General features: G+C 38.5%; 1 protein-coding gene across 13 annotated transcripts in view; it reads right to left on the reverse strand.

The window, feature by feature from the left end:
• The window catches only part of IQSEC1 (IQ motif and Sec7 domain ArfGEF 1), a 347,042-nt gene that overhangs the window by 18,911 nt on the left and 304,717 nt on the right, over positions 1 to 23,414 (reverse strand). For all 13 annotated transcript variants that reach the window (XM_054216241.1, XM_054216244.1, XM_054216246.1 and 10 more), the window contains 5 exons: positions 10,275 to 10,436; positions 5,951 to 6,073; positions 4,997 to 5,163; positions 1,677 to 1,816; positions 49 to 78 (listed from right to left, as the gene is read on the reverse strand). In XM_054216241.1, the coding sequence (XP_054072216.1) occupies positions 49 to 78; positions 1,677 to 1,816; positions 4,997 to 5,163; positions 5,951 to 6,073; positions 10,275 to 10,436 (622 nt within the window). The remainder of the gene's footprint in view (positions 1 to 48; positions 79 to 1,676; positions 1,817 to 4,996; positions 5,164 to 5,950; positions 6,074 to 10,274; positions 10,437 to 23,414) is intronic.

Below are 23,414 nucleotides of genomic sequence, written 5' to 3' on the forward strand. Positions count from 1 at the left end.
CAGTTAAAATGACTACAAACTTTGAAAGAGTATGAGAGAAATACGTACACAACCAAGTCCATGATGCAGAGATCCAATCTACAGTAGAAAGACATATACAAGTTCGTTAAACTTCAGAGAAACACAGTACTGTATCATAGCAAGTAAATACGTCACGGTCTTACTATGACTAAATGCCTATAAAGTAAAAACAAATATTTCTATCAATAAAGACTGTTGGCTATTTCCTAAATTTTCTTTCGCACAGTTAAAAAGTCTCTCAACAGAAGAATCCTTGAACCTAGGACTCCATTGAGGGCATTGTTTTCTTAATCCCATTTAATTTACAAGGTCAGGATTAGTTTTAGGATTTGAATTGCCACATGCCTGAATAAAAAAAGAACCAGGAAGAAACCCCATCTTCCACATAAGCCTATATATAAACCTAAATCCCCAAACAATTATGGAAAATAACTTTTGTATGAAAGCATAAGCGACTGCCAAATACTGACTTTATTAAGAAAATTTTGCTTTCTCTCCCCTCTGCTTCTTCCAAGAGATCGCATTAATACTTCCTTACTGGGAAACAGAAGTAAACTGGATTTTCTTTGTTTTGGTGGTCCCTCATTCCCTCGCCCCCATGCCCGCATTGAGGCTTGTCTGAGAAGAGATTACAATTCGAAGCTCTTTAAATGTAACAGGGAGAATCTTGAGATCCATGCTTTTTTCTTAACAAAAAAACCCAAACCACCCAACTCATCAGTCCTGTCAGTAAAGTTCCCTAGAGCTGATAAAAAACCCGATGTAGGACTTCAAAAACATGCAAGTCTAGTCTTTTTTTGGCCTTCTGGGCTGCCTTTGTGACTACGAACATGAAGATTTTCAGAAGATGACTCTAGGACTTGAATTCAAGAAGGCTTAGCATCCATTGTCCCTCTCTACATTAGATACAATTGTCAGCATGTAAAATATTGGTCTTAATATCTCTCTGTTTTCACTCAGCTCCAAAAACAAAGGGAAAAATGCTGTGGCCTTCCTTTTCTCTCTCCTTTTCCAACGGGTGCTTTGAAGATTAATTTATATAGTAAAGTATTTCAAGATTTTTCCCACAACAAAGCAAGCAGTATCTTTGCATGCTCAAACCCAGCACTAGAATCCCTGGGACCTGATCTCCACGTAAGTTCTGAGTCAAAATGACACAATCTCCCCTTACAAATACCAGCTCACAGCAATAGCTGCAAAGGCGAGAAAGATGCTGATGCAGACATAAGTTCTCCAGTACTCTTGTAAATTATGGAGTCATAACTGATACAGTTGAAATATGACTCCCTGCAACATCACTTTAACAGACACTTCAGTTCTCTCGAAACAAACATGAGAACTGCCTCATGAAAACTCCCTAAAAAGCAGAGATTTCGGTGTAATTTCAGAATTGTAAAGCTTCACAGAGAGAAAAGAGTTTAAGACTCATAATATTATTACTCATAAATACCAGACTGCAACAACAAACTTCACCTGCACTGTGAATGCTCCAAAATTAAAACCAATCTTATACCAGATTATTATTTTGACAGTTTCTGCCTTTTGCCATTTATCAACCAATTTATACTTCTAAGCAACACCCCTCTGTATTGTTCTATACTCTACATTGCTCTACATCTCCTTAGTAACTGACAGGCAGCGCAAAGTGAACTTACCGGTTTCTTTCCTACTATGAGTTTTTCAACCTTTTGGACTTGGGATACATGATCCTCATTCGTCTTCAGCTCCCGTTTGCGGATTCGTTCATAAATCCCAATCAGCATTTCTCGTGGGATATCCTCACCATCATCCACACCTGCAGAAGCCAACAGTTCCTATTAGCAGCCTGGCTCTGAACAATCTGACAAACAAGCACCTTCTCAGTAAGGAGACATGGACAAATCTTTGTCTCCTCCGCATGGGCAATCTTTGTCTCCTCTGCTAACAGTAACGCCAATGTTGCCGAAGACTGCTGATGTACTCGTTTATACCGTTTTGTTTTATAGCTGCCAGTGCTCTGTCAGCTAGCACCTCCTATGCTGTCCCTGTCCCTACCTTTCCAAAGCAGCAGAAGTTTCATTACTCATTACTGAAACACTGATTTTTGTCCAAAAGCTGGCTGTCCCCAATACGCCAAGACATGGATGGGAATTACACAGGTTTGTTTTTTTTGTTTTAAAACTCTAATCTAAAACTAAGCCATAAAAAGGCTAATTGCCTATGTAAAATATTTTTTTCTTTTATCTGTTTGGTATCAAAGCTCAAATGGGTTATGGCTTCCTCCCAGGAGTATACTACTGGGAAAAAACAGAACAACCATTCCTTTTTGCCTCTGTCCCAATATTACTCAACACTCTGTTCGTAAAATAATTTCCTACATGAGAACCTTATGAACGCTCAGTAAAACTAATTTAACCAATATTTCCTGTATGATTTCAAAACCAATTAATTTACTCTGGAAAAACTAATCAACAAAATAGACTAGTTACAGTATTACTGCATATTTATATGTATGGTTATCACTGGCATGGCAGTATTCTAACAAATGCCATAGTGTCTTCAATGCTTGGTCCTGAATTTTTAATAGCAGTTGAAGGAGCCAAACTTCAATAAGCGACTTAAAGCTGGATTTCCGGGGGACAGGGAGATGCAATAGCCTTTTGTCTCCCATTCAGAAGCCAAAATACTTTGTGGAATACCCAGTGGAACAACTACTCACACAAAAAATTCTATGATAAAATGCAGTTTCTTTGCAACTAGAAGCAAGCGAAACAGCCTCTGTTCTTTTCCACACCAGCAAGTCTTCCAGAGACCACCACTGCAATACAGCCATATTTAAAGTCAGAGGCAAAGTGGCCTATTGTAAAATAAGAAATAATAATAAGAAATTGCTGGCATTGAGGCTGGAGGTCAGAGACAGTGTACTGTATTTAAAACAACAAACATAACTGTAGTATTATGCTAAGGTCTTTTTAATCTTTGTGGACTTCGCAATAAAATCTCAACACTAACTCAAATTTTGCTAAGCTAAAACATCTGCTAAACATAGATCATTCATTAATGCCTTATATAAATCTAAGGCAATAAAATCACCAAACAGGACTTCCATTTTGAAGATGTGAAATTCCAGAACACCACAAGTATTTTGTTTTTACTAGTACTAAAATGAAAGTACCACATGAATACAAACTGCCACGCATCTGAAATGCGCCAATATATTTTTATATATTAAGCAACTTGATTCTGTCTTTCTGCCATTTCAGCCCACTTTTAGGCATCACTGAGAAAATGGCTGTGAAACAACAGATCAGTACTTGCTGGTGCCTGCAGTAGCGGGCCTATTCTCCTGCCATGCTGCTACATCCATTGTTGACATAAGCAGCGAGACTGTGTGCTAAGTCCTGCTTATCCGGTGCTTAAAAGCAGGGGGAGGAGGAGAGGGTTGCCATGACTGAGCAGGCAATTTTCCTGGCCTTTGCACAAACACACAGTAATGGAACTATAGTAAAAGCTGCTTTTTCCCTGTGGGCACAAACTATCCTAAAGGAAAAAAAGGGATGGGGACTTCAGCCTCATTTTATTTCTCTAACATCTGAGTGCTCTTCTGTGATAAAAGGTAAATGCTGTCTGATCTGTTCTTCCTTGAGTGCCCAGGAACAACGGGAGGTATCAGCTCCCCATGCACAATCTTCCTCCTTAGACCTGCAGGGACTGCTTCCAGTCAGGCAGAGCTGAGCACTGGCCAAGCTGACACTTCATAAACCCCTCTTCTTTTTCAGCAGAAAGAACCAGGATAGAAAGATTTGAGATACAGATTTGAAAAAATACCTCTATTTTTTTGGCAATCTAATTGCAGGCTTAGGTGTGCCATAGCCTGGCAAATAGTTTCTTGATCAGGAAACATACCAATGAAGAAACTAAAATGAAACTGCTGTGCTATTTACTGTGTACAGGAAGGTTCTGGAGTTGGGATTTTTTTTTTTTCTCATTGAGAATTTAAATCTTTAGATTATTTCCAATAGTCCTCATCATGGCGTAGCGATTTGTGTTCCTTAATATACACACACATACAGCCTGTATACCTGGCAATACCTAACATACGAGTTTCTAGCAAAGTCATTAATCTGCATCTCTTAAGAATGTGGAAAGCTGCTGTGTTGCTTCGGGTCCCGGGTTTGTACCTCTCTAACAAGAACATGGAGACAATGGCTCCATCTCCTCTGCATGTCTACTCAACAAGAAGTTTATCCTTTTGAAACTAGGGAGGGAAAGAAATTTCCCTTTTGAATGAAACTCTAAAATGTATAAGAGACTTGACTTGTTTAATTTTTTCAGAATTAATATCTGATATCCCTTGTAACACATTGGTTGCTACAGAGAAATCACAAACCACAAACTACAAAGAGAGCATCTCTATAAGAATTCATTAGTAAGCTTATGCTGTAGTGTAGGGGTGTAATTCACTACCTATAAATCATATTCCTCCTCTCAGGAATAGTCCACAACGTGCAGTGGCACTATATGAAATTTATATACCTATAAACAAACACACACACACGTATTCTTTGCAACGGAATTTATTTACCTTCATTCACGTGCACAGTTGTTGTCTGTCTTTATGAGCTGCCCTGTGACTTTGTGAAGGGTGTAAGTGTGGCAAATTCCAATTATATCTAAAAAATTGAGGTACTGAAGAATTCTGAATACAAGGTAATGGTCAGTTTTCAGCTACACTGAAAGAACTGGGAATAAAAGGACCTGACAATACATCCAACTCAAGGCAGATAAGATAAAAATGTCAAATTATGATATGCTTAATTTTCATTATTGCAGAAATAACTAAAGCCTGTAAAAACGTCAGTAGTTTTTAAAAGTCAGGTGAAATCAGATTCAAGTGCCCTGTATTTTGTCTTTTTCCACAGAAGATACATGGTGTCCCTCCAATGGCAGCTACAGGGAAGAGTTTTCATGACCATCGTGGTTAGAGTTTGCTTACCCCTTAGATTCTTGACAAAATCTTCTAGCTTCATTTTGCGTTCTGGTTTCACATTTGGGCTGTACATATCTGTGTTTAACAGTATAATGGCAAAAGCTAGAATGAAGATGGTATCAGGATTTCTAAATTGTCTCACAACACCTGGATTGCAGATACAGTATCGTTGGCTGTAAAAAAGCAAAGAGGGGAAGCTGTCAGAGCTATGAACTCTAATCCCACCAAATAAACCAACTGCTGCTACATTCCAGAGGCTGAGCAAGCTATTATTTGCGTTCCATACATTTATTTAGTTTTCCATCCACATATTTGCAAAAGCCAATCCTAGAATGTGGAAGGCTTTTGTTTTCTACTACCACAATAACTTCACTTCTTAGAACAGATTCTGAGCTACAATAACTTCAGTATTTCTTTTTTTTTTCCAGTGAGTAATAGTTATTGACACCAGGTAAGAATACAGCATTGATGTTAGCTTACTGCCACATGATGATTTACATCTCATCCTGCCCTAGAGAAAGTACGCTTGTGTTAGTATTAGTAAGTTACGTCTCTTTATTCCACTATTGTTGGAATGTTTAATGAAAGGTTGAGAGCATATATACTCTAAAATGTGAATGGTCTTAAAATTCCACTCATACAAACTATTACATGCAAATTGTTAGAGACATTCAAAAATCCTTGTATTTGTTTTCAACTGATGTCAGAAAGAACTTTTAATTGATAAACCTTGCTACGTTAATACAAATGACATATGTGAACAGCACCAGCAAACAGAACTTCCTATTTCATACTTAGCAAAACCACCACAAGTGACAGGCTGTATTTGAAACCGTACGTAGCTCACAAAGACAGTGCAAATAAGCAGGGAAATAACTTAAGATACACTCAGCTTCCCCAGTTCGACTGTTAGACAACAGGAGGTTTCTGGTGACTGAATAATTTATTTCGGTGTCATACCTAAAAGCTTCAATGAGCCGTTCTACTTTCTGGGCTTCTCCTTGAACACGGATATGAGCCTGAAATTTCCTGAGTGCTTCATCCAGTTCCATTGTTGAGAAGTCCATCTCATCCACAACACAGCTAGGATAAAAACATATTGCCATTGTGTCTTTTAATTTCTAACAACACAGTACCAAAGGTAAGATTTTGAGACCAGAAGAACCTTTCTATTTTCCATCTCTTGGAGAGATTCATGGAGTTTTCTGAAACATTCAGCAGCAATTGCAATAATTGTAGGTAAGCTGTGAAGGAAGGATTGCAAATAATAGATCAATGAGAATGCGTACATGTAAGCAGGCCCTTTTTTCCTTTTTTAACAGAAGAGCTGCTGGAATGACAAATGTCTGACTAATGTAAGTGACATACCATTGCCAAGAGTAATTATAGGCTTTGTGCTTCCAGGCTAATCAATTATCACAATGTCTATAATAACAAATAGTTTATACTGCTCAAAATATCAAATCTCAAACAGCCTGCAGCAAGCACAATAATCTGCTCTGTGTCTAGGAACATTCTTACATATGGAGAAAAAAAAAATTAATCTTGTTTGGCTAGTCTCTTACTATTACTGTAATTCCTCTCTCCCCATCATTTGCTGTGTCTTTCAGTTAACATTTCTGGAGAAATAATTACTTTCTTGCTCCAAAAATACAGTGCTGGCAAAAAATAAAAAGAGGAACCAGTTTAATATAATCAACAATGTGAACTATGTCTTTCCAATACTTTGTTTAGAGACTACTGTAAAATCAGAAGCTTATAAATTTCCTTTCTTTAAACTTAGCTTTTAGTTTTTAAATAACCAGACATGAATCACTGCAATTAACAGCACTGTAATGCAGAAACCACAGAAAGAAAGCACAATCCAGTTTTAAAAGCCTTTTCTTAAATGTATAGGTATACAATGATAAATTAGAGTAGCTCACATTTTTCTTCTAGTAACATTGTAGCTAACATAGATTAATACCAAAGCAATTTATTCACTTTGCCTTGAATATTTTTCCTTTTATGCAGAAGCGCAAGGAAAGAAACAAACAAACCTGGCGTTTCTCACGCCCTTTCCAATCCACACCTAAAAACCTATTATCAGTTCTGCAATAATGTTCACAGACTTCCCACCTACTGTAAGTTCTGTAACACTTTCAAAAGCTTTTTTCTCCTTCAAAGGTGTAAGGCACATGTGCAGACAAGCTGGAGTTAAAATGAAGTAATTAGAGCAATTAATGACCTCCAGAAACACGCTGGCCAACAACATAATGGGGAGGGGTCTTTAACAATCTTTTATGCGATCTATGGAGACAGCAGATACACCAGCATGGTCAATGTTCTTAACTGGAACTAGTATTTTGCTGCAAATGTTTCAAAACAGTAAACAAAACTTTTCTAGTGGCTCTGTAATGAGAAAAAAGGGAGTAAGTTACTTTGTCTAGGTCTATACAGCAAATGGCATCATGAAAATAACTAAGATCAGACATACTTGTTTAGCTTTTTTTTTAAACAATGGTTAACAAAATTATAATTCTTGATAATAATATCATGATCCTAATGATAAAGAGAACATGATTAAATGTTGACTTTAGTCACTGCAGGAGAACTTGAGTACATACATACTCTGGGTGAAGAAGTCTGTGCTGAACGACCACATCTTGGCTATTAGAGTTACATCACCCAGGCAGGTAAAAGCAAGCAGCAGCCAGGCTTCACCACTTCTAGGGAGGCTGGTAATTGAAACTTTTTCCTGGGAACTATCCTCTGCTCACCACCTCTCTACCAAATTTAAGCAAGAATAGTGGAACATACCATTTGCTGGGTCACTGCAGCTACAACTGCCTCAATTCTCTACTGTACCACCTGCCTGTGCTCTTGCACATAGCTGTGTAGCGTAATGAACTGAAATGATGGAGTCCCATACAGAGCAACAGAATGTCATGCTTTCCCTCTCAATTTAAACAGTGTTCTTTATGATGGTTTTATTTGCTTCTTTCTTTGAGTGACTGCACTTTTGTTTTCTAATGTAAAGTCGAGATACAGTAGGTCAGATCCTCAGCTACATCTCTGCTACCTCAAGCACTCCTCGGTCAGGCAGAGAAAGCTGAGGCTCACCGCAGAACAGCAGTGCTTCAGGAAGCAGGTCTGTTGTGACCCAAATGGCCAGGGCAACAACATCAATGCCAGTTCTGCCAGCCCCATGCCACCGAAACAATGCCTTTACAGCTGAGCTACCACCAGGTAACAACTACAGTAGGCCCTGAAAGTAGCTCTTGGTCAAAAATTTAGGCTACTCTCTTTGAATATTGTCTAAGCTCCAGTGAAAAGAAGATTTCAAACAGCTGAAACACCCTAATTTACAGGATCTGGGAAACTTAAAAACAAATCAGAGCAAGTCACTTGAAATTAAATTGTGTAACAGAAAAAGGATCATCTGTTAAAATATCTTTTCTATTTAACAACCTGGAGTTATTATCAGTTTGACAAAATACCTCCAATCTGTAAATGAGATATTTAAGATGAAATGCTATTCCATTGTCTTTTTGTAATAAGAAAATACCTCGCTCCTATTTGCAGGCAGGGTTCAGAACACTACCGAGAGACCTGCACCGCCTACAGGGAGTTCCTTGCCCCAAAGCATAGCTGAAACACCTTATTTAAAAACAGATTAATTTCAATAAAAGGATTGTTGTGGGCTTTTAGGTAGGTGATTATGACCTTACTCTTAACAGTTCACCTCATGACAGATGTCTCAGGAGAGATACACTTCTACTTACCTATATTCCGCTAGTCTGTTTGAGACTGTGAGTGCAAACAATTTGTTCAAGACCACAAAATGAATCATCTAAGATTATAAATAATCTCGTCCTGGACCTGTACTGTTTTCTTTTAAAAAAAATTAAAAATGCACACTCTTTGGAAAGTCTTCATCCTAGTTTGACTCATAATTGCAAAACCCAGATGATCGTTACAAGTAGGTAATAACGACTCATGCTGAATAGGGATTGCATCAAAATCAAGCCATATGCTATTACTCTTTACTGTAAGGCTGGCTCCTACACTTCACTGCATGCTTTGATACAGAGCCTCTTCCATTGCTTTCTGCTGGGTATTGTACTATGCAAGGCACAGGAAACAAAGGGAAGACCTCTAAAAAAGGGTCTATGGCATATGTACACATGACATTAGCTGTATTAATACAGTGTTCAAGATTGCAAATTGAGACACACAAATTCTGACAGCATAAGAGCAAGATCAAGATGACTGTAGGGAATGCGACCAACATCTTTGCAGTATGAAGCCAGTGAGAGCAGTCTATAAGAAATATGCAAAGAAAATATAAGGTGTTGGGAGACACATTGTATTGTGATACTATAACCTTAAAATTTTTGAGATGCATCAATATTATGTATCAACATTCAGTCTTCAAGAAAGACTGCATCTATAGACGAATGCAAGTTTCAGCAATTTTTTCCTAGTCTTCATTAATAGGCAAGATATGGGGTTTTTTGCTTTCATTCTCAGCAGTTTTGTTAACCATCTAACTAAATTTTTTATACAATTCCTTTAACAAAGCTGGGCTAAGACATATTCATGTTTACACGATACAAAAAGCAGCCCCAAATGAATACATATTTTAAATTAACACATTCTTGAAATAAAGCAACTTCTTTTTGGTCTACTCTGTATATAAGGTTTAGAAATTTATGACCAAGCTGCTGAAAATCTAATTTTCTGCTTGGAATTTCTTTGGTTTTTAAAACAGTTTTTGTTTATCTAATCTTTTGGAAAAGAACAGTTTGTATAGCCTGTATGCATATGCCTGTACGTGCTGAAATCCCTGTTTATCTAACATCTGAGCCATTTGGCTGTAATAATTATTCTCATGTTCTGTTACTGATGAAGCCTTATGTTGCATATAATATAATTTTGCTTCATTCAGTAAATTACTAGAGAGCCTGAGGAAGGCAAAAGACTTAGAAATAACACACTCTAACACAAGTAAAATTAAAACATAAATTTAGAGTAAATGTATATGGCTACAGGGAATATAAATCCTTGTAAGCATCTTGCTGGATCAATAACAAAAACAGTAACTTAGCTGTAAAGTAAAGAAATAAATATTTGCTAGTGTGTGTTTTCTTTCTTAACCCTTAGAGTCTGGTTTCCCCCTCCTTCAGAACAAGATCCAGAGACAAGCACAAATCATTCAGAGATCATTACTACCTCTAGCTTGATGAAACGTCTTACTTGAACATTAAAATATGCTTACCTCCTCCCCACACACAATACTCACTCTAATACATCCCGGTTGAACTGTTTTTGCCGGTTTCCCAAAAATTCTCCAATCATCTGTCTGCTGAGACCTTTCCTTTGCAGGAGAAAGTGGGCAACACCAACCGGAGTGTCTGGCACAAAACCTCGCTCAATTAGGTACTGGACTCCTTTTTCAGGCTTTCTGAGGAGAAATGAAAATGCAAAAAAATTAATTTTCTTCCATTGGACCTGAAGGCATCTGATTAAAATTTTACAACCATTTTGCCAATCACTTTTGACTAACATACTACTAGTACAGGCTAGTATAGTTTGAGGATAAACGTAACCATCGCATAGAACATACTGTTCGCTATTAATAGCTCACTAGCTTTGAAGCACATCTTTGCATGTTATTACACATTTCCCTGCTCCATAACCCTTCCAAAGAGAAGCTTTATATGCAACAGCTTCAGGCATGAAAGTCAAACCACTTGTCAATGCAAAAGACAAGCCCAACTAAATGCTCCTGTTGTTGGGAGAGATGCACCTTCCAGAAACTGAACTAGTAAGCTGCTGATGACAAACAAGAAACAAAGAACACCCCTGACCTCCCACCCCTCTGCTCTCAAAAGTTAAAATTACTGAACGAAAACATCTGAAGAGGTATCACTTGCAAGCTAAGAATACAAAAAATACGGGGAAAAAAAATAAAGTCAGTCACACAAAAAGAAGGAATTAAAAATAGTGGAGCTCCCACCTAATTTAGGTGGGGTTTTTTTCTCTTGTCCTTTAACACACCCATTGCCCCAAATCTTCCTCCCTCAGACAAACACCTTCATAGTTTCTGGAGTATTTTACATCTCTTTATACATTACCTCCAGATTTAGCTGTAACCATTTTCGGATCTCAAAACAAAACAAGCCAAAGCTACTCATTTTAACATATCAGGCAGCATGTGTTGGGGATGGAATTGGTTTCTGGCAATAATATCTACTGCTTATAAAGGCAAATTCTGCTAATATTTTTAATGCGATGTAAAATTACCCCCACAGCACATGTTTTGCACCGTGTCTTCCAGCAGTGCGGCAAAACAGACAACCATAATTTCTTTTAAAGATATTAAAAGGATATCTTTACAGAACCAGTAATTTCATCATCATCTTTATTTTGTAAGGAATTTTAATATAATGTCCACCTGTAAGAGTGAATGATTTGCAGCATGCTGGATGACCTGAAAGATATTTCCTTTAAGGCAAGCAAAATCAATTTCAAAGGACAAGGTGACTGTACTATTTTTATACAAGTTGATCACACAACCGTAACCCTTCCTCAGGGTTTTTAATTGCAGAAAACATTACTAAATACATCACCATTCAGTTCTCCTACTCTTTTACGTTACCCTATTATACACTTAATACCCTATTAAGAATTAGATAGATCAGAGGAATATATATAATTTAATCAAAAGGGAGGTCACAAATCTCAATTTCTTGCATCAGGCTTTGTGGCTCTTTTCATCTAAAATAAGATTACACATACAGTCATCTACTAAATACAATCTTGTAAAAAGAATTTCCTTCATACTCAAAAAGTACCCTTCTTCTTGTAAGTAATGTAACTGCTACATCCATATGCTTTTGAGTTGTATTTCATAATTCTTCATCTTTCTGAATTTAAATTCACAGCATCCGAGAAAAACAGGAATAGTTTTCTCCATCCCCCTTTGTTAGGTGAGCTACATTTGTCCGTAAAATTTGGAGTGATACAAACGCAGGAGAGATCCTCTCCAGCAATTGTCAAAACAGAAACCAAAGAACGCTCAACTGAAGAGCTACTTGTGGGCTGACCCCCGCCAAGAGCCAAGCACCCAGACTAAGCCTGTACAGAGCTACAGCTAAAAATAAAGAACTCGAGAATTAAAGGCCTTCTCTAGAGAATTTCTAACAGGTGTTGAGATAAGAACTGTAACTTTCCCTAATGTTACTTTGATCTTTCTTTGAAGGTTCTGACAGTCATCACTAGAACGGGGATAAAGGATTTCTTAGAGCAAGCATTAGCAGGACAACTGTTCTTAATGACAGAACCTATAGCTTCAGGTGCTCTTTTGGTACCTCACCCCAAGTAATGACAGGTTACCACAGAGTATATTCTAAAGGACGCAGCATAAAGGACAGGTAGGCAGAGGCCGCTGGTAGCACTCCGTAGTTGTTAGGGTATCACTCCTTGAGCAAGGCAGCCTACAATGTTTTCAGTTTTCCTATTACCAAAATGAATACTATCTGTCTCACAGGAGAATTCTGAAGGTTAAGGGTTATATGGGAATGTGCGCAAATAAAGTTCTAAATAAAACAAGTTTCTGTGGCTAATGTGGGTATTAAATATCAGAGGAAGAAAAAATTTCTTATCCAATGGGTATCTCCCTAGCTTCACATTCAGCTCATAAATGTGAATTTTGGTTTCTGTTCTGGAAGTCTAGCTTGACAACAAATTTCTTCATATTTTTATTTTTGATGATCTGAATCCTTGAATTCATTCAACACTCTTGAACAAAAAATTGACTTTAATATGAACTAAATTTTATCAAACAGCTTATTGGAAGAACAATCTCCTGTGTTTTTTTTTTAATCACCTTGCAAGCTGGGGAGGTTCAGGATTTTTTATTGCTGTTGTAGGCTCCCTCCCACCCCCACACCAGACATGACATTATCTTATTCAACAGGAAAAGTACTTAGTAGAAAACTGTGACTTTGTAAGAGTGCTGTGAAGTGCTCTACTTCCAATGAAATTTTACTTCGAAAGTGAAGCTAACAATAGGTTAAGAGGAAAATGTACACAAAGGTGCCTTCCCTCTCTGTCTTTAAACGCAAGCAATATTTTCCCCTCTTCTCAAATTCAGAGAACTTGAAGAACTAAACAGGTTCATGGAAATTTAAGTCATCCCCAACACCACAGATTTCAAATATTACTAAGTACTAGGAATTGCCTCTTAAATGCACCAAGAGGACACGCAGGTCGTGGTGTTGACTATTAGCAAACTACTGGAAACTCATTTGCTCCTTCCCAATAAAAGGCAAAAAATGCCAGATAGCTGAGAGCATTTCTGTGAGGGCAGGTTTTAAAAGCCAACACGAGCAAACAGGGATTCTACTGCTGGCAAAACCAGCTGTTTTAAATTGGACAAACTTCCTTTTTCACCAAACCCTAATTTTCCAAAAGCATATGACTGGATGCAGAAGGGAGCGGGACATGAAAAGGTCACGGATTTAACATCAGATAGGACATCTGACAGAAGTTATCCTCATTTCTACCTACTCAGAACTGAGCCTAGACCGGTTTGTACTTACAACTAAGAGTCTTTTGTGATTAGGAAAATTCCCAGTGATGGCTTGTTAATTACACCTACCAATAACAGGGAAGATGAGAAGTCTATAAATAGCAATCGTGAAAGCTGCATAAGCAGAGCATTTATTTTCAGATTTGAATACATTAATTAGTACCAAAATACACCCTCTAAAGCTAGCACCTTACATAGCTGATGATATACATATTTAGAGAACTTTTCATATTTACAGGTTTGCTTCCAAAATAAAGCTTAAAAATGTCTTCTATCTCAAAAAACCACACCAAAACCAACCAAAACAAAAGGAATCTACTTAAAGGAAGAAAAAAAATCAACTAACATAAAAACATGTGCAAAACCACATTTATAGAATATTCTCAGATGTTGTATAAAGGGCTAAGGAATTTGCCAGAAACTGATTAACAACAAGACCTTTAGGATGTTTTAAAATGACTTTTAGGGGAAACATATCAATAGAGAAAGTAATGCAAACTTCAAAATAACAGATCAAACCAGTACATTTTAATAAGAACGCTTCTTCGAGAGCACTGGTCATATCCAGTAAAAACATTGTCTTTGTGTGTTTCTGAAGACAGGCTGGATCCTGCAGCGATTTTTGGAAACTGATGTATTTAAGGGGAAGCAAATTGCAGGAACAAAGAGTGCAAAATCACACACACACAACAGCCCTCAAAAGGCAAGACAACAGTAAGTCCCTGCACATTGCTGCTGTTTCCTCTAGTCAGAATTATGCCTTTCCTGCCTAGGCATAATAATAATCAGAAGGAGATGGCTTATTTATTCAGCAAGTTCTGAAAGTGTAAATTCAGTGGAAGTTCATATAACTTGCTGACATTTGTGTAGGTCTCATTAGAGTGGTGGTTTGTTGGGGGTTTGTAGCTTGTGAAGCTGAGGAGGAGTTGGTTTTATTTTTTTCCTTTAACAGCAATGCTGGTTGAATCTGGAAAACTCACAAAAAGGTTAGTGTGTTTAGGAGTTTTGTTAACATGAGTGACATACGAGGCTCTCCTAAGAATGAGCTTTCCTTTGGAGTATAGGGTAGAAGAGAAAAGAACAATAATAATTAGGGTAATAATATAAAAGTTGGTACATTCCTGAGAGAAGTGTCCCTTATTGAAGTTGGGAACATACAGAAAAAAAGAAAAAAAAAGATTTTTTCTTTAGAATCAAACCTATGTATAATAATAAGCACAGTATCTTTAGAAAAACACTGCATTCCTAGTATTTTTATTGTCATGAGCAAATTAGCAAGGAGAGCAATGATCCAGACACCTATAATTCTGAATGTGTCATTATTTGTCTCAGTTAACTTTCACCTGGTCAGAGGAACCACTGACAGAAAACTTCAGGTTACATATTATTATAATCATTTACACCACGTGAGAATACCATCAACAGCTGTTGCAGAAAATCTGGATTGCCAATGGTACAAAACAGCCCTAAAGCTCCATGAATTACCAAATATGAACTGTAAAAAAAATCACATAATGCCAGTCCTTGGTTTGACATTTCCTCTGGTTGAATTCTGTTTTCAGAGCTGCTCAGGACCTACCAGAGTTCAGAAAGCAGGAAAGCCACGCTCAGGAGCGGCTCCTCCTTTGGAGAGGGGCAGGGTAAGAGCATCTGCTGACTGCCTGCCCCAGTCAGCTCCCAGCAAAGCTGACAACCATGCCCACAGGCGCTGCAGGAGCAGGGACTGACACTCAGAATGCTTTTTAAGCTACAAAAGGAAACACGGTTAGAAATACACCACCTTATGCTGTTGTTGGACACAAAGTAACACCAGATTCCAAAGGTTAGTGGTACTGGGGAGACATGGCTTTGCATTACCTGGATATTCAAAATGTTATGTTTCAAATTGTAGGAAATAGTATTTTTGCAAAACTGCTGCAGCAAATTTGAAAAGTGAATTTGGTAGAGGAAAAGCTTCTAGTCAGATTCTAGATGGTAAGAAAGGGATCAGCACAAACTTAGCATTTACTGTTATCTACCAGATATACTGGTACAGCCAGTCTTACTGCAAAACACAGACAGTAAACCCCAGTGCTGTAGCTGGGTGAGCACTTCAGTGGCGGTGCCAGCACTGGCAGCAGTCTCTGCTCTCACTCCTAGTGCTGGATTAGGACCTCCTGACAAATTGAACCAGGAGAAAAAGGGGGGGTTGTTTTGTGTTTGTGTGGTGGTTTGTTTTGGTTTTGGTTTTAAAAATCCAGTCAAGTTCCCCCCATAGCTGCACAATCAGTTGTACTAACCAAGCCACAGTGTGGATAAAGTGCCCATGTCCACGCTGGCCAACAGGAGAAGCAAGCACCACCTCAAAAAGAAACATTCAACAAAACCACAGTAGGAAAGTGTATAAAGCCTTCCCTATTTTTGACTTGCTAAACATGTAAAGCTTACAAGCATCCAAAACCACATTAAATCTTTGTATTTCCTTTTTGATGCTCAGACAATAACAGAGCTGTAAAATGGAAGCATTAATAAACAAATGAGCACAGAAAACAGCTTGCCCAAGTCTAGATTTCCAAGACCCAGCAATGCCAAAAGTCTCTTTTGAGGTAATCTAAGGGTTTATTCACACAACGTAAATAACCATAAACATACTGTTCTTACAGCCATCTAAGACAAGGGGGCTAAAGCTAGCTGGACTGAAAATAAGCAGCTCAGTGCAACACCTAGAAAGAACGTCAGTATTTCTGAAGGCACACGTGTGCTTTTTGGTTTCTTGTTTAGGCACACACACACGCTACACTGACAGGACCATAAGCTGAGGGAATCTAGAAAACAAGCAAACCAGAACTACAAACATTTCTTAGAGGCTGTCAACACTGCAAACAGAAACAGTTCACAAATGTGCTGCTGCCAAAGAAATCTTTTCATGTTGGGGGTGGAGAATTTAACATGGCTCTGATGCCAGCCCTCTGTTAGAAGAAAATAATCTTCCTTGCCTTTGATACTAGAGATCCCATTTTGAAGATATTTACAGTTGTCACAAAACTAAGCGTTAGTTTAACACTAAAATCCAGGGATGACTTTTTCTAATAACAAGAATCTAAGACTTTTCTTAGAATCATTTAAAAAGTTAAATATTTTTAAATAGCCAAGTTGGCAATAACAAGCTGGTTGAACATTCTCCTTAGTCTGGCAGACAGCTAAATTTTGTTTCTGTGGTTGTACTTCTTCCTTTGCTTTTGCTGAATATCCTACGGCTGCCTCAATGAAGCTAAGAGTATCACTATGCCTATTTTAAACCTTCTGGGAAAGAAGAAGAAACCCAGTATTCTTAAAATACTACCAAAACCTGTGCCAACTTGCCAGAGTTCACTCAACTATGCAGCAACAAAAGAAAGACCGAACGGAAAAAAATTAAGAGAAACTGCCTGGGAAGCCTGAGCTGTCTTCCTCGCGTTACACAACTACTCAATGAAGAGAAAGAACTAGGTGTAAATTGCATCTTCTGGTAATTACAAGAAAGAGCCTCTGGGTGAGGAAAATAAGCCAAGAAACAACACATTTCTCACAGTTTCTCTGCATCTTGTGGAAATGGGGAGATAGTTACTCATATCATTTGCGCAGGAGCCCTACAGTTTCCCCCACAGTGGGAAAGGCTTTTCTTCACTACATGATGATATGTTCCTCTTCTCAGTCTTGAATGAACCTGAGAAGAACAACACCAAAAAACTACCACCATAGGTGTGAAGGTCACAGTTTACTTGCAATTATACCAAATTACCTGGAGTAATCTCTGTTCAGTGAAAGTTAATTTATACTCGCGTCACTAACAAAAGAATTTACTAGGAAGTGATCTCAGTGCCCAGTTCTACTTGGTGGGGGAGCAACATAAAGAGAGGAAACTCTGTAGACTTCTGTTTTCGCAAAATTGGGTGACTAACCTGAACAGTTCTACCATGACTTTCTGTCTGATCAATCAGTTTCTTTGTGTCACCATTTCCTAGTAAAGTGCTAGGAAATTATACATTAAACATTATTGCTGCTATTGAATGTTTAGGCTTGTCTGAAAATTATCGCCTGAACCAGAGCTAATTACAAAACTGTAAAAAAAGGCAGCTGAAGGGTCCAAGCACAAAGTCTGGGTTATTCCAATAAAGGAGAAAAAAACAGAGTTTAAAGCTATTTCAGAAATAGGATTTTTCTGTATGAGAAGCATCAGCTTTGAGGAACAAAGCAGTTAGCACATTGAAGAGAATCATAAAGCTCACCCTGAGCAGTTGCAGTGCAGTAGCTGGACATGTCCTGGCTAGCGAACACACTCCTGAGTCATCACGCTACGGCAGATTTTGTAGCTCCTCATTATTCCCTCTCTTGGCAGTGGACAACCTGCTTTCCCCCCCCACACACTCCTTCCTTCCTTGCAAGAAAGGAAATATTTTAGTTAAATAAATGGACCAAAACACTCCATGAGGACTTTCTCACCTCCTCTGACCCCTTTGCATCTCTCTATTTCTCCAAGTGTAGGGAAAAGAGTTTGTTGCTGCCCACAGAGCAAACTACACTCCACTTTGAGACAAGAAGATAAATGAAAAACCTGCCGGCTCTCTCAGAACTATTTGCCAGCGCTGAGTATTGCTTTCATGTTTATGCAACTGTAGTCAGGAATGAGACATTAGGATGACTGTGTCCTTGAAATTGACGAACAGTCCCTGTCTTAACACTTTCTAGTGTCCCTGCCCTAAATTCTCTTTCCACACCCTCACCCCAGTTACACATAACAGAAGCACTTCAGCTTCAATGTCTGCAACTCTGCTGACTGCAAATGGGAAACACTGACGATCGCATTTACCTTACCTTAAAAGGGATACCTTTTAAGTTTGCAATGCAAAAATACTGTTTAAAGATCTCCAGATTTTTTATTTACAGATCTACCAACCCCCAATTCAGTGGATAGATGTGAATTGTTAAACAGGAGGGAAGAGTTGGTGCCCCCTTCTCTTTTCCTTAACTCTTCTTCCAAGGGTTCCTGTCCAGCCTCCCCAACTCCCTATTCAAACTGTCCTCTCTATGCCTGCAAAGGCACACAGAGGACAAAAAAAGTCACATTTTTCACCCTCAAAATTTGGTCACTTGAGATTTGTGAGTGGGGGAGAATGAATTAAAATTCTGGCATGCAGAACCGTATTCAGACGCTGGGCTGGGAGCTGCTCACCCAGTCAAATTCCTCCATTCACAGGGTCATTTTCTAATAGCCGACTGTATCCTGCGCATGCACCCAGGCATTGTTAGAGCAATCCAGTTACCGATTCCTGGCACGTAGCAGCGGGAGGGAGACGTGTGCCCAGAATGTTTAAGGGCAGGCGGAGCTGGCAGCAGCGGATGAGGTAATGGCTCTTCCACGGTTCCAGGGACACAGCTCGCACACAGTTACTGCTGGTCACAGTGCAGCCTTTCAAAAGCCAGATTTGCTTTCAACATTTGGTAAAGTTTATATTCCCTTTTAATGGCAATAAAGGGAATCCTTGTGCCCATATTTGAAACCAGCACTTAAGTATACTATTGGTTGAATTCTCACAGTTATACATTTAAGCTCTTTTTTTATGGGCAGGACAAAATGTATGCTAATCAAAACACCCATTTTGGAAAAAAAGGAGGAGAAACCGGTCCTCAGGGAGAAAAGATATAAAACACAAACAGAACAAAGCAAAACAGAGGGAGATTTTTTTTCTTTGTGTGTTCCCACTTAGGGCTAAACGTTTTTAGAAATAATCAGAGTCATACTAAGAACATTCTTCTCTTCTTACTAACTCCTCGGCATGTTAGAGGACAAGCTACATGGAGTGCTTTGATTTTAATTTTTGTTGGAACTGTCTGTGGCTGAATAATCTGCAGTCCAGATGTTGCAACAATAGTAAAGTCCCTCTCAGTGTACACACGAGGATGGAAAATGGCTCCGTTGCGAAATCCTGAACAAGCCTCTTGTCTCCCCTTTCCTTTTTCTATTGAATCATTCCAAAAAATCACAGAAGATATATGATTTGCAAAGAGATTAGAGGTCAGCTGAAGAAATAAAACAATTAGTTCAAAGGTAAAGAGAACCAAGTGAGTTTGATTTACACCTCCTCCCTCCTATCCAATCTGCGCTTACCAAGTCTAAGACCATTAGAAATGTTTCCAATAAGCTTTCAACTTAAAATTCTAAGTGGGACAGTCTAAAAATACATGATTTCAGACCAAACACTAGAATGCTGAATAGATGCCATGAGACCTGACTAAAAGCAATATAGAAAGTATGTTCAGCATCTTAAGTGAAATCCATTAGGCATATGATTGGTGTAAATGGAGGAATATCAGATTACTACACTTATTTCAATATTTAAACTAATGGCTACTTGCAAAACTTCTTTAAAAAAAATTAGTAACATCTGGCGATTTTTAAGGATTTCGAATAGAGAAAAGGTTTGCAGTACTTTCTAAATGTAACAGGACTTAATAATTCATATTACCTTCAATCTCTATCTACATGTAAATGATAGAAACTGTGTACCTTTGTTGAAACGTTAAAGCTGCTATCATGCCAAATGAAAAATGTGCCTTCTCACAAATATTATTACTGTGTGTCTCAGATTTCCAACAAGAATTTCTCTAGAAATTTGCAATTTTTTATTTGGTATAATCCCACCAGCACTCAGCAAATTCCTCTCATATCTTATATCTTTATCCTCTCATATCTTTACCTTAGTAAAATAAATAAATACTTTCCAAGGAATCTAGACATGTTTTTAAAAGTCTGTCCCTGGAATCCATATTCAAATCATATCAGTAGCAATTTTTAAATTTCAAATAAAATCATACCCATCATGCAATCAATGAAGCCAGCAGGGCTTTCAAGGCTTACAGGTCAAAAGATGATAGATCACTGCATAATGCAGATACTCATGTCTTTTTAGCTCTGTCAATAAAACCTTTGAGAGAACTTTGGAAGAGTGGGAACCTTGATAACAGCCTATTATGAGGCAAGCTACAGAAAACTCTTCAGAACAGTATGCTGTAATGGACTAAGGACACACGGGGAACAGTTTTCCATCTGTCACTACCCTTTCCAGAAAGCAGAGGAGGACAAAAAAGGGGAGGAGGCCGAAAGCCTCTGCTCTAGCAATGTAAAGTGGAGTCACGTTCATTTACCTCCAAGATGTACATGCAAGATTAGGCCATAAAACCTCCAACAAAACACTACAAAAAAAGACCCCTCACCAGAATTATGCCACAGCATAAAAAGCAGAGCAGCATGGTGCAATGGCCCACAAGCTGTACTTCACAGTCTCTTCACCAGTCAGAAATTGGTACCAGCGCACGGGGCTACTGTGGCAAGAAATGACAATGCCAGAGGAACACTGCCAGATGAGAGGATATTTAACAGTGTCTTCCCGTATCTGATATCCCAAAGGAGATACTAAATATGACTCTAGTCTCTGCTAGATTAACAAATGAGTCTGAGAAACGCAAACTTTTATCTCCCATATTTTATAATACTAGGCACAGTCACTTCAAATTTTCAAACCACTCTAACATTATCCACATTTTATTGAAAATACTTTATTAATTCAGAAAGTGTTTGTACTCCCTGCCCAACAGAATGCCAAATAATCACTGCGCTGTACTCTATTCGCCATGGCCCAGCTGGGTGTGCCACTGCAGTTGGAGGAGACAGTAATTGGGGGCAGTTTTATCAACAAACATACCTGGTAGCCACAAATACTTGGGCAAGGAGCCAGAGTTACCGCTGCCATCGTGGTGGCACAAGAGAAGGCAATATGGCAATATACTTCTTCCTTCACGCGCACAGCTCTGCACAGAATTACAGTCTGCTACTACCGACTGTAAAATTGACCCAAGGGCAGGACATGTTTCCCCAGACTACTCAGGTTAAACCATTTGGTCCTATTTAATCTGTTAGAACCATCAGTGCACCGGTAGCAGAATGGAACCTGAAAATCCTACCAGATTGGGCTGCAATAACTGGTAAACCTGGTATTTCCAGCCTGCAGTCAAAACAAACATGAGAATAAAATCACAGCCCTTTTTACTTTTTTTTCCCTTCCTTTTTTTTTTTTTTTTTTAAAGCAGCAGTCAAAAGCCCTCTTGAAGGCTTGTTTATAAGCAAACCGGTCTCAAAGGCTGGATTTGCATTGGCAGGGTTTGGAGCCTGCAAAATAAACCTTTCTAGGTAGTGTTTTCCTTCTGCCTATAAGGGAGGAATAGTTTCTAGTGTAATTCCTCCCAGACTACATCCCTTTCAAACTGCACTGAAGAAAATGCTTAATTCAACACAGCTGGCCTCAGCAAGCTTCCCTGGGAGCCCCTGCACTCTGGGCACGCACCTGCAACCCTTCCTTTAGGAAGGCAATGAATAGTAACACACAATCTGACAGCCTATTGACAGGGCGAAATCACTACTGCCATTCAAAAATAGGAGAACATAAAGAAGCTCTTACTTAGTTGCAATTTCTTTGGCAGAAATCATGCTATTTGGGCGATAGTCTATGTTTTACTACAGTGGATACCACAAAACATCTTTTTAAAAACAAAAACTTGTTTAATCTACATGAAGGTTCCAAACTGAGTGCCAAGTTATAGTTTGAAGCAAATTCTGTGATCAAGTAATAAAACTCCTAGAAAAATGATTTTCGATTACCTACAGGTTTTTTTTTTTACTGTTCCGTGTTTTCCATTTTCGAAGGACCTTTGTGCCACTAAGGTTTTGCATTTAATGGTGATTAAGTGAACTAGACCACCAGTTGTACTCAACTTTTACTCCACCCATAACTGGCTATTCTAATAAAGGGCCTCTGTTAAGAAAACTGCACTTTAGCTTCTGAAAATTATTATTGTAATTGCAGAGCCAGAGAAATTATAAAGCATCTGTTGAAATTTCAGCTGTGAGAATAGTGACTTTCCACGCTTTTAAAAACTTCATTCTTTCAACGCTCTTAGCGAACAAAACAAAAGTATTTACCCTACTACAATTCATGCACTTTAAGGTTCTAAACTCTTGTATTTCAGCCAAGCTTCATGTACCAGAAAGAAATGGCATGGTTATTTGTTAATTTATGTTTGAGGTCTTAATTTGCAAGAAAGATTTTAAAGATGCAATGAGATGAACATGAACTTCTTGTAAAAGACATCCCTAAAACTTCCTCTGGTAGATGAAAACATTTGGACAAAAACTTGTCTTCTTGTAATAGGTAACTTCAAAGCCACTTCTTTCAGTTCTGCACACAGTCCTTCCGCATGGGTGGAGCACACATCCTCTCGGGAGCTCGCTGCCAAGACTTGTACCGCTCCCTCGTTTTATGATCATAAATGTGTCATGGAAGATCACATGGTCAAAAGACACCTAAATGATTGTGCTGCACTGACTTGAACAGTGGAGAGTAGACTAAAAAAAAAATGTATCACTCATATCGCGGGTGTACATCTGGTGACACTATAGGAAGCGTACGCAGTTTGCAACACGGGACTGACTGCGTAGGCAGCCCCTTGCTCAGATGAGATGCTGGGCAGTTGCTTTTTTGCCATGTCATGAGAGAGAAACTGCAAAGACAGGACTGATTTGCAGAAAGTCCATCTGACCTGCAGACCGCCTTTTCCTGGCTCATGTCTAACCAGGCTGGGCAACCCTCCTTTACCCTGTTCTGCATGTGAAATAGCAGCCTTTGCTAAGGGAGCTGACATCTAGGACATGGCTTGCTTTTCAAGATACATAAGATGCTATGACATACTTCATGTGCGGAGAACAATAAGCATAATGCTCAGAAGTTAATTGAAACTAAAGCACCAGCATATATCTAAAAGGAAAAAGGATTC

The sequence above is a fragment of the Rissa tridactyla genome, chromosome 10, assembly GCF_028500815.1.
Source record: "Rissa tridactyla isolate bRisTri1 chromosome 10, bRisTri1.patW.cur.20221130, whole genome shotgun sequence".
NCBI classification, from domain to species: domain Eukaryota; kingdom Metazoa; phylum Chordata; class Aves; order Charadriiformes; family Laridae; genus Rissa; species Rissa tridactyla.